This window comes from Choloepus didactylus, chromosome X, assembly GCF_015220235.1.
Source record: "Choloepus didactylus isolate mChoDid1 chromosome X, mChoDid1.pri, whole genome shotgun sequence".
Classification (NCBI taxonomy): domain Eukaryota; kingdom Metazoa; phylum Chordata; class Mammalia; order Pilosa; family Megalonychidae; genus Choloepus; species Choloepus didactylus.
The window spans coordinates 189,056,603-189,067,161 of record NC_051334.1 but is presented as its reverse complement, the minus strand read 5'-3'; the positions used below and the strand labels follow the sequence as shown (position 1 = coordinate 189,067,161).

Sequence of the window (10,559 nt, the reverse complement as noted above, 5' to 3'; positions counted from 1 at the left end):
ACCCCATGAGGCCAGGGGCTTTAGTTTGTTCACTGAGAGGCCTGGAACAGAATAAGTGCCCACTAAGCATTTGCTGAAGGAACAAACAAATGAATGAATGCAAAAGATAGAAGGAGAGAACAGATCTACTGATCACCACAGTGTGAATCCCAAAGAAGCATTCTGGGGAGGCTAAAGCCCAGAATGAATTGAGGGTCTCTACAATTGCTGAGGACAGAGAAGTAAAAGGCCTCTTAGTGAATGTAAGGAAGGGAGAGAGCAATTTCTTGGAAGAGAATCTCAAATCCTTTGTGTGAACATGTTTCCCTCAAGAAGCTTGATCTTCCAAGTGAAAACGCTGGAGAGGAGGGAGGAGGGGTGGTGAGCTTGGTGGACCCCCGAGGTTCCAAGGAGTGAAGGGCGGCTGGGGGTCCTTGCACAGGGACAAAGCCAGTGCCAGAGAGAGCCCCGTGCCCCAGAGCAGCCCCCAATCAGCCTCACTGGGGAAAATGGGCAGGGCCAGGAGACAGGTGCATCTCAGGCAACATGTGTGTTCGGGTTTGCTAATGCTGCCATTTTGCAAAATACCAGAAATGGATTGGCTTTTATAAAGGGGGTTTATTTGGTTACAAAGTTACAGACTTAATATCATATAGCGTCCAAGGTAAGGCATCAACAGTAGGGTGCCTTCACTGAAGAACACTGATGGCGTCTGGAAAACCTCTGTTAGCTGGGAAGGCACATGGCTGGCATCTGCTTGCTCCCAGGTTGCGTTTCAAAATGGCATTCTCCAAAGTGTTGCTCTTGGGACGTTTTGTCCTGTCTCAGCAGCAGCTGCTCTTCAAAATGTCACTCTCAGCTGCTCTGTGTCTGGGCCTGTGTGGCTCTTTTTAAAGTACTCCAGTGATCCAATAAAGACCCACCCTGAATGGGCGGGGTAACACCTCCATGGAAATTATCCAATCAGAGGTCTCACCCACAGTTGATTGAGTCACATCTCCATGGAAACACTCAATCAAAGGATTCCAACCTAATCAATACTAATACATCTGCCCCCACAAGATTGCATCAAAGAACATGGTGTTTCGGGGGACAAATACATCCAAACTGGCACAATGTGTGTGGACAAAAAATGCCCAACCCCCCCACACACAGGTGCCTCCCCAACCTCCCTCTCCCATACACACACACACACACACACACACACACACACACACACAATGCCACGGCCCGATGCTGCAGGTTTGGATGTTTACCTCCAAGCCCCCAAAGGATGATGTCCAATTCCAGCAGCTCTGAACCTTTTTTTTGCTCCTGGACTCTTTGAACAAATCTAATGAAAATGATAGATCCTGTTCCCCAAAGAAAATTGCCCACTTGCAATTTACCCACAAAAGTTGCATGTTCTGAACAAATGTATGATGGTGCTGTGAATAATTGATTGCATACTGTGGATGACTGTAGGGTATGTGAATATATTTTAATAAAACTGTATTTTAAAAAAAAGTAAAAGATAATGGGGGAGGAGGGGAATGGGATGTTTTGGATGTTGTTTTTAATTTTAATTTTAATTTTATTTTTTGGAGTAATGAAAATGTTCAGTGATTGTGGTGATGAATGCACAACTATATGACAATACTGTGAACAATTGATTGTACACTTTGAATGATTGTATATTACGTGAATATATCTCAATAAAATTGGATTTTATCAATAGTTTCACCTCCACCACTGTCTTCAGCCATCACCTGTGTGTATTTGCTGTTCGAAGGGGTTTGTAACTAGAAGTGACAGGGTCAGGGATGCATTGTGACTTTTGTGAGTCCTAGGCACTTTTCCCTTTGTGTGCCCCCTCTTCTGTAAAAAAAAAAAAGTATTAAAAATGATATTTTATGAAAAAAATTGCATCTTCTTTCAGGAAGTTTAAAGATCTTCTCTGGAAGGTTCAGGGGTCCCTGGAGTCTAAGTAACCCAAGTTAGGAGCCTCTAAATTGCAACACTGGGATTAAGGATGTAAGTCTGGAACCCTGCAGTGCAGGATTGCAGCCAAATTCTGAAATTTATTCATTCAATGAATATTTATTGAATGCCTACCATGTACCAGACCCTGTTCTAAGCTCTTTAGAGATATTAACTCGGTTCATTCTCACACAATTCCCTCGAGGTAGGTTCTTTTATATATTATATAGTTGACAGACGAAGCAAACAAGGAGCATATTAGCTAACTTGCTGGAGGGACAGAGCCAGCGATGGAAGTCCAGCGGGCCGGCTCCACCAGGGCTCTCACAAGCTGCTGTCTGCCTTGCCAGATATGATTTGCTCGCCCTTTCACCAGCTTCATCCTGAAAGCATTTTTCTTAAACTATATATAGCAGGTTAGAAACACCATCCAGAGACCTTGTCACTCTGCCCCTTCTGCTGCTTTTCCTCCACACCTTTGTGACTCATTTCTTAGTCATTGGTGCGTCTTTTAAGCCTGTTAGTTTAAGGGATGGCTCAAATACCTTCCCACGTACAGTGTCTCACATTGTCGAACAATGAGTGTCGTGGCATGAATTCCAAGTTTGGGTTTGTTTCCTTGACATGCTGGTCAGGACACTCAAAAGAACACAAAAAGGTTTTCAGCGTGAGAGGGGGATGACGTCAGAAATAAAACCTCCAGGAGGCAAGAATTTTTTAATGAGTTGACGTAGCCTTGCTGTGGGATCGACACAGTTAGTAAGCCCGATTATGGGCTGAGCATCTCGCCACCGTCCACACTCCTCCATCTTCGTCACACTCCAAGGCTGTTTGGGAGCTCGGCCCTCTCTCAGAGGGAGCTTTGAGGGAGATTTCAGAAGGCAAGAACTCAAATTTGAGACAATGGCAGAGGCATAAGTGCATATATAAAAATCAACTCTACGTCAGGGTGACAAACCAGGGCACTTCTTATGGGGAAGAAGAAAACCAGGCTGATGGACAGGGACTGTCAGGGCAGCTGTGGCTGAGCCCCCAACATTTGTTGGCCCCATTTCAACCCTTGTTTTCTACATGAGGAAACTGAGGCTCAGGAGGGTTAAGTAAGCCCCCCACACACACAGGTACCGAGTAGGAGAGATGGGATTTGAACCAGATGTGACTGAACCTAAAGGCCATGCTCCTTCCATGAGCAAGATGGGAGCATGAGAAAGATGGCACCACGGATTCTCTTGGGAAAAGACAGGTCAGAGAAAGCAGCCAGGAGAACATTATGGCAATGCCAATCTGGATTGAGGTGGTAGCTTCAGAAGTGAAAAAGGAGAGGGCAGAGTAACTGCTACAGGGAAACTCTTGGTGACAAAGAGCAGAAAAGACATGAATATGACAAGAAGCCTCTAGACTGAAGCGATCAGAAAGAAAAAGGGGGCACTTGGAAGAGAAGGCTGTGTCTCAGTGGTGAAAAGACGAGAAGAGGGTGATTTTGGGTCCACATACATCCAGTTCTCACGGTGACGTTCTTAGAAATGGGCCCGCTCGGAGTCCTTGTGAGAGTGGGGGAGGGGGGACTTCTGATGGAGATTTGGGTCATCTGCAAAAAACCATCGTTTTCAACAGTGTATCACAGTATGGCAAACCAGGATGCTGTCACCGCTTCACAGCTGTGATCAATGCATGCTGATCGTTTTTTGCTACAATCGAAGATACACTATTCCAGCAACTTCTGCCAGGTAGAATGTTGGAGCTGAGCAGGTCATGAGACGTGAAGGAGCGTGGAGAGCAACTTGTGGTAGAGACTTAGCACAATGGGCTCAAAACAAGGGTAGTTCCCAGACTGCGTCATGAATAAGAGCAGTCCAGGCAGTAAGCAGTTCTGATCAAACCCAAGGGTGACTGAGTGACTGGGGGCCATTTTCTACTGGAGTAGTGTCTGAGTTGTAATTGTCGCTAAAGTGCTTAATGTTGTGAGTTGATTACTCTCTTGGAGCGTGCTGCCCAAAGCTCTAGTATTTGCAAATGTGACCAAAGCACAAAATAAAGTTGAGACGCCCTGGCATGGGGTTGCAGTTGAAACCAGAGGCTTCCTCTAGTGGAGAAGAACTGGCTTGGGCTTGAGTTTTGCAGTTGGCCAAGGAAAAGCCAGCAGATCTGGGCACTTGAGGTTGGGGTGTGGAAGGTGGGCGAGCATTCCTGAGGTCATGTCCTCTCAGAGCCTGACTTAATTTTAAGGAAACCTCCCCCAGTAACCAGTGGAGATGCCCCCAGATCCAAATCATGGTCCTTAAAAGGCCTAGATTAGGACCCCACAGTTAAACTTTCTGGTCTTTCTCAGCCATTGTAGTATTTTGAAGATCAAAACAGCTGTGGTGTTTTGGAGCTGTGTGTACCCCAGAAAATCATGTTCTTAAAGCTAATCCATTCCTGTGGGGGTGAACCCATCGTAAGGAGGACCTTTTGATGAGGTTACTTCAGTTAAGGCATGGCCCACCTCATTCAGGATGGGTCTTAATCCTCTACTGGAGTCCTTTATGAACAGAATGAAAACAGAGAGAGACCCCACCACAGTGTCGTCGTCCTTCCCCACCACCCCGTGCCCTGACTTTTTGTTCAGGCCCCACATGAGCTGACCCAGATGCGTCTCCATCCCCATCCCAGTCACTCCCACAGCTCTCTGATCCACCCTAACAGGAGCTGAAATCTGCTTCCTCTCCATCTCCCAACACCCCCACTGCCATACACTTCCCTGGTCCGGCCCCATGTATACTGCCTTATACTCCCCTTCTGCCCCATTCCCCTCCTTTGCCACTCGATTGTTCACCACCCCAAGCAGGCCTCTGCTGCGTCTCTGTCCCCATTTCCCCCGCCCCTCAACAGCTCTTCGTACACCCCCGATAAACAGGCATCTGCTCCATCTCGGCACCCATCCTTCTCCCACCCTGTGTTCTGCACCCACAGGAACTGACTTCTGCTCACCTTCCATTCCCTTACGCCCCAATCCCCTTGCATCTCTCTAGTCCAGCCACACGTGAACTGACCTCTGGCTCCCTCTCCATCCCCATCCCCTCCAATCCCCTGCGACTTGCTTTTCTGCCTCCACATGAACTGTCTTCTGCTCCCTCCCCTTCCCCAGCTCCCCTCCCCACCCCATCTTTGCTCCCTCTGTTCCCATCCCCTCCACTGGACAGCTGCAAACTCATCTTAGCATGGATGCTGGGCACAGATGGGGTGAACACCGTATGCTTTTCATCTGCAGATTACTCGCCACTCTCCCTCTGCCTCAGAGATCCCTGAGGGACTTTATTTCATTCATGGAAACATGACGTAGGAGAGAAAGAGGTGTCCAGGGTCACGGTTAACAGTGAAATGGGAGGAAACACCCAGGTCTTTTCACTCCTTTCCAATATACCTTTCATCAGATCATACGCCTTTCATTAGAAAATAGCAACACAACAAAGGTCAAATCCTCCCAGGAAACGCTGCCATCTAGACTTGGGACAATTCACCTAAAGAGCTCTCATGAACCCACATTTAGCAGAACTTCTATGATAACCGTAACAAAGAAAGGAGTGAAAACGAATTATTTCTGATACACCTCCCTTCTCGAACGCCCCAAAGCCAGGCCCTGGCTGGAAGTTTTCATCTGACCCTCATCGGTTCTGGGTTACGCACAGCTCTTCCCCTCACTGCAGACAAGGAACCAAGGCACCCAGAGAAGTAGCTTGCCCCCCTCCCCCCCAGCCAAGAAGTGCTGGGGTCTGTTTGAGGACCCAGGTCTCAGGCCTCCCCAAAAGGCAGCCCCTCTGCGTGGGCTTCACGGAGGGGTGGGCACCCAAGTCCTCCCGGGTGCCGATTTCCAGGGACGGAAGCCCCGGGATCATGCCTCCACATGCTCTCCAGGTAGGGGTGTCAGGTAAAATGCAGAACGCCCCACTAAATCTGAGTGGCAGGTAACAGATCAACAACTGAAAGTCCAAGTGGGACACACTTACATTGAGAAAGTATTGTTTCTCAAATTCAAATTTACCTGGGCATCCTCTTTTTATTTATCCCAGGGGCAGGATGTACCCAGAAGTTTGAAAACCCAGTTCTCTGCCTGTCCACTTGTGGAGGACTGAGGAAATCCTGTCATTGTTGTTTTTCATTTTCCATTGCCGCTGCCCCTTCTTCTCCCGACCCTCACCCTGGAACAGGGAGTTTAATATCATCTCCCAGGACTTCTCTTGCAGGTAATCCTGTAGGGGGCCAGGAGGGGGCTGGGCAAGGTCAAGGTCCCTCAGTCTAACCCAACTCCAAGGTTCCAAATAAACTCACCAGAAGTTGGCTGGATGCGACTGCGTAACAGCCTGGGCTCCCCATATTTTGCCTAAGCACAGATTATTACCAAGGAGATTCTTTTTCAGCCTTACACTTTGCCAAAAGTATTTTTAGAGCATCATTTAGGCTTAGGCAAAATGGAAATTCCACTAGCTTTAAAAACAGATGGGTTCCCAAGGCAAGAAACAAGTCATGTCAGGAAAATAGCAAGGAATTATTTCATTTTATGTCCTTGAGCTGAGAAGGAGTTTTGTATTTGCCAGCCTGCCTTCAACACAATGGTTGATAAGATTAAATTCGTAGTCAAGGCTAAAGAACTCATCATTAGAGAACAGCAACTCAAAATAAGAAAGGCTTCATTTTTAAGACAAAAGAAATACCACGAACAAACAGCCAAAAGCCAGTGAGAGACTTCAATGGGCTTTATAAAAGAGAAAAACGACCTTCAGGTGTCAACTGAAAACCCGAACCACAGAAGAAATATCTGCTGCTTGTGGCGACATGGGTACAACAGGCAACGTGAACATCATAGAACACTTTTGAAGGTCTAAAAGAGAATGGGGGTTGTTACTCAAGTTATATTAGGGAGATCAGTAGGGAGGGAATATTTGGTTCTCTACAGAGATTTCACACGATGACAGCACTAAATCTAGTTGCACACGCTTGCCGTAGAAAAAAACCAGAATGGTTTTAATAAAGGCTGGTCTTCTTCATGATCCGCAGGAACTCCTGCTCATTGACTTCTCCGTCTCCATCTCGATCAGCTTCATCGATCATTTCCTGCCGGACAGTAAGGATTCAGGTTAGATCAATTCATAAACTAAAAGTCGAGGAAGCAATAGCCTTTTAACAAAGCTATGTGAATAGATGATGGAGTCTGCCCATAGGAAACGGGCTGCCTTTTTAGAAGAGCTGGGTTCCTGGCAAATTCTTCGAAACCCCAGTCATATTTTGTCATCCGTATCACCTGGAAGCGGGGAGCCTGAAGAACCCCTTGACTAGAGGGATCTATAAAACCTAAAATTGTAAGTCAAAGTGTACATGTGTGCATTTTCCCAGGAGGAGGGCCCACAGGTTTGTCAGATTATCAAGGGAGAAATTAAGTGGTCAGCAGAGGGGCAAGAGAACACTGGCTTTCCTTGAAAGAGAAAGGGTAACCCCGCCCGGCACATGACAGACCTGCAGCTCCTCATCAGTGAGGTTCTCGCCCAGCTCCTTGGCCACGCGTTTGAGATTTTTGAAAGATATCTTCCCAGTTTCATCATCATCGAAGAGTTTGAATGCTTTCAGGATTTCTTCTTTAGTATCTTTCTCAGACTTAACAAGCAAAACATAAAAACATATGAGTAGGGAAATAGCGCAGTTACTCATATCCTGTAGCCCACCCCAGTCCAATCGCCCTCTCACTTTCAATCATGGAACTCCAGCCTAGACTGGCACAAATGATAGGAAGCCCGTTTTGGCCTCGGGGCCAAGGCAGGCAAGCCAGGCCCACCAATCCAAGGTGACATTTGCTCCCTACCCGACTCCCACAACTATTTCATAACTGGCTCAGAATTCAGAAGGAAGAGGTACCCGCTTGGTGCATAAGCTAAGAACGCTTGAGAAACAGGCTCAAGGACTTGCATGGGGACCCTTTAAAAGTGTGACCCCTTGAGAGACTAGGGATTGGATGAATTCTACCCTGGAAGTGCTGAAGAAGCAAATCCCCCCTGCAGTGAAAAAGCCCAGCTGCTGAAGCAATCCCAGCTCTAGGGACGCTTCTGATTCAGCCCCCTCAGGCTGAGGCTGCACAGAAAGAAAAACTGGAGAGAGAAGGATTTCAAACTTTAAAGTATATGGACCTCAATTAACAAGGGAAAGAGGGTTTAATTTCGGGGAGGGACTTAATTTTTAACTAAGAAATCTGGTAATGGAAAGCATTTTGTAATGTAAATATGTGAGGCATTTTAAAATTGCTGGTGCTTCTAGGTTTTACTGCTTATCCTTACCATGTTGCCATATCAGCTAGAGAAAGAAAATAGTTTAAAAAAAGTGACAGCAGTACTACTTTTACTATTTTAACAGAGGGTAAAATGCCTTCTCCTATGACTCTGAGACTTCAAAGAAAGCCAAGTAGAACCTAAGCATCCTCATTCTCAGTCTAAAATACTATCTTTTCTCAGGTAAACTCTCCAGTTTTTATTGGCTTTACTTCAGTGAGGTACTTTCCATATCTAGATTCAAAGTTATCCATCATTATCAGTAGAAAATAGGCTGATTATCTTAGCTAACTTACCATTTTCTGAGTCATCACAGTCAAAAAGTCACTAAAGTTCATTTTTCCTGTCCCTTCCTTATCAATTTCGCATATCATTCTCTTGATCTCTTCTTTCTTGGGTTCGAAACCCAGTGCCCTCATGGCCACCTACAATGAAAACAGGATGCTGTCTCAATATGCAAATCTAAACCTAGCGGGAGCAAAATATGGCAGTGTAGAGAACATCAAATCAGCATCTAATACAACAATCTTAAAATGACTGAGGGACACTATAACATCGATCACATTGATATTTGCAATCAAGTTTATTTAGTAACACTTGGTGGAGGTAAAGACAGGAAAACAGTCCACAGGGCATTCCTCCCCCATTACTCTTGGCAGGGAGAAGAGGGACAAGGGGATAGAGAGGTGATGAAAATGAAGACAGGGAAAAAGGTAAAGGGCCAGGGGAAAGTCAAGACAGAATTGCAGGAATGGATAGAGCTTGCCTTCAGTTCTTTAACATCTATGGTCCCAGTTCCATCAGCATCAAAGAGATCAAAAGCTTCCCGGATTTCCAGCTTCTGCTCTTCAGTGAGCTCCGGCTTAGGACTCATCCTTTTTCGCTGAGTGCTCGATGCCATGTTGGCCTTCTTGAAGCTGGAGGCCTTTTGACAGTACACAAACACATGAGCACAAGATGACATAACACAGCCCATACTTTGCATAAGACAGTTACAGACAACTATATGTATTTTTAAAATATTTTATACTAACCAATTCCAAAGCTTTACTTAGCAGGGGAAATAACAGGGTTTATTGGAAAAAACAATGGATTTTAAGTCAAAGTCACTTACTACCTTTGTGGATGGAAGGAAGTCAATTAACTTTTCTGAGCCTCAATATCCTCATTGATACAGTGGAGCTAAAACCTCCCTCCAGAAACCACTGTGAAAAATATATTCACTAACTGAGGCAAGAACATGGCCCAGCCCCGGTCCCCACCCCCGGAAGGAGCCTACAGAAGTGCTTGAGAAGTGTTAACTGATTCTGAAGAGAACTGTCAAAGGCATCTTAGAAGAGTCAGCCCTCACCTCCCCACCCCATACACCTCTATCCTCCCCACCCCTTTTTCTTTGCTATTGCTTCTAGAGGCAAAGGGATCCTTTGTTCTTTTGGACGCCTCTCATTGGAAATCACCCCGAAAGACATTTTGCCAGTGAGCTGCCTCTGTATCACCGTAGAGACAACCAGTTCCCCCCTCTGAATTGGGGGATCGGATCCTAGTTCTGGAAATGTCCCTACAATGCCCACTCGGGGTACTCGGCTTCCCTCTAAATACTCTGACTTTGTGGTTTGTCAAACGTTACTAAGTTGTTCAGATTTTATTTTCTCAGTATCGAGTCGAAAAAGTATATCCAGTAGGCACATTTGCGCCTTCTCCACGAAGCTCCACGCGTTTCACGAATGTCTGTATATTTAAATTTTAAAATACGTGTTAACAAACGAGACCATAGCTCTGGGCGGAAACTTTGGTAGAGCTAAGCAGTCCGAAAGGGGTCGGGGCCCGCGAGGAAGCCGAGTCCTCTTTACCCAGGAACAGAAACCGAGGGGGCCGAGGCGAGCCCGAGGGGAGCCCTTTGGGGCCCGGGGGAGCCCGGGGGAGGGGAAGGAAGCGAGGTGAAGCCACCAGGCCCAGCGGGGCAGCCGGCGTCCCTACCCTACCCTTCCCTTCCGGTACCCAGCTCGGAGGAAGCAGGGGTGCACCAAACCCAGAGACGCGCACGAGAGGCGGTGTCACCGACTCAAGGCCTGGAAAACCCTCAGCCTCGGTGCGCGGGAGCAACTCGGCTACAGGTACCTACCATCGCCAATGGACTTCACTAGCCGTTGTTAGGGCAACCGATGTACACAAGGAATGGGCGCCTTTCCCACCGCCCCGCGCGCGCGGCCCCGCTCCCCATTGGCGGGCCGCTCGCCGCCGCCGCTCCCCATTGGCGTAGGGCCGGGGGGAGGGTGGGGCTAACCCGGCTAACCCGGCAAAGCCCAGGCAGAGGGCAGGGGGAGGTGC

At 47.1% G+C, this 10,559-nt stretch overlaps 1 protein-coding gene across 3 annotated transcripts; it reads right to left on the bottom strand.

Annotated features, from left to right (window-relative positions):
- Positions 1 to 6,656: 6,656 nt before the first annotated feature.
- Positions 6,657 to 10,488, bottom strand: CETN2 (centrin 2). 3 transcript variants are annotated; one of them, XM_037821703.1, is made up of 5 exons: positions 10,354 to 10,488; positions 8,998 to 9,156; positions 8,528 to 8,656; positions 7,429 to 7,566; positions 6,657 to 7,029 (listed from the first exon to the last, which is right to left on the bottom strand). In XM_037821703.1, the coding sequence occupies exons 1-5, from the start codon at positions 10,354 to 10,356 to the stop codon at positions 6,940 to 6,942; spliced, it is 519 nt and encodes a 172-aa protein (XP_037677631.1). In that variant the 5' UTR covers positions 10,357 to 10,488; the 3' UTR covers positions 6,657 to 6,939. The 3 variants fall into 3 exon arrangements, with proteins under 3 accessions (XP_037677631.1, XP_037677632.1, XP_037677633.1); XM_037821704.1 differs by lacking the exon at positions 10,354 to 10,488 and adding an exon at positions 10,230 to 10,348; XM_037821705.1 differs by lacking the exon at positions 10,354 to 10,488 and adding an exon at positions 10,275 to 10,344.
- Positions 10,489 to 10,559: the final 71 nt, after the last annotated feature.

What these genes read in the sequence shown, in the direction of transcription:
- CETN2 (XM_037821703.1), bottom strand. An exon ending in TAGATGTTAAAGAACTGAAG is followed by an intron (nt 8,657 to 8,997) that starts GCAAGCTCTATC and finishes TTTTCATTGTAG; the next exon opens with GTGGCCATGAGGGCACTGGG. An exon ending in CTGTGATGACTCAGAAAATG is followed by an intron (nt 7,567 to 8,527) that starts GTAAGTTAGCTA and finishes TTGCTTGTTAAG; the next exon opens with TCTGAGAAAGATACTAAAGA.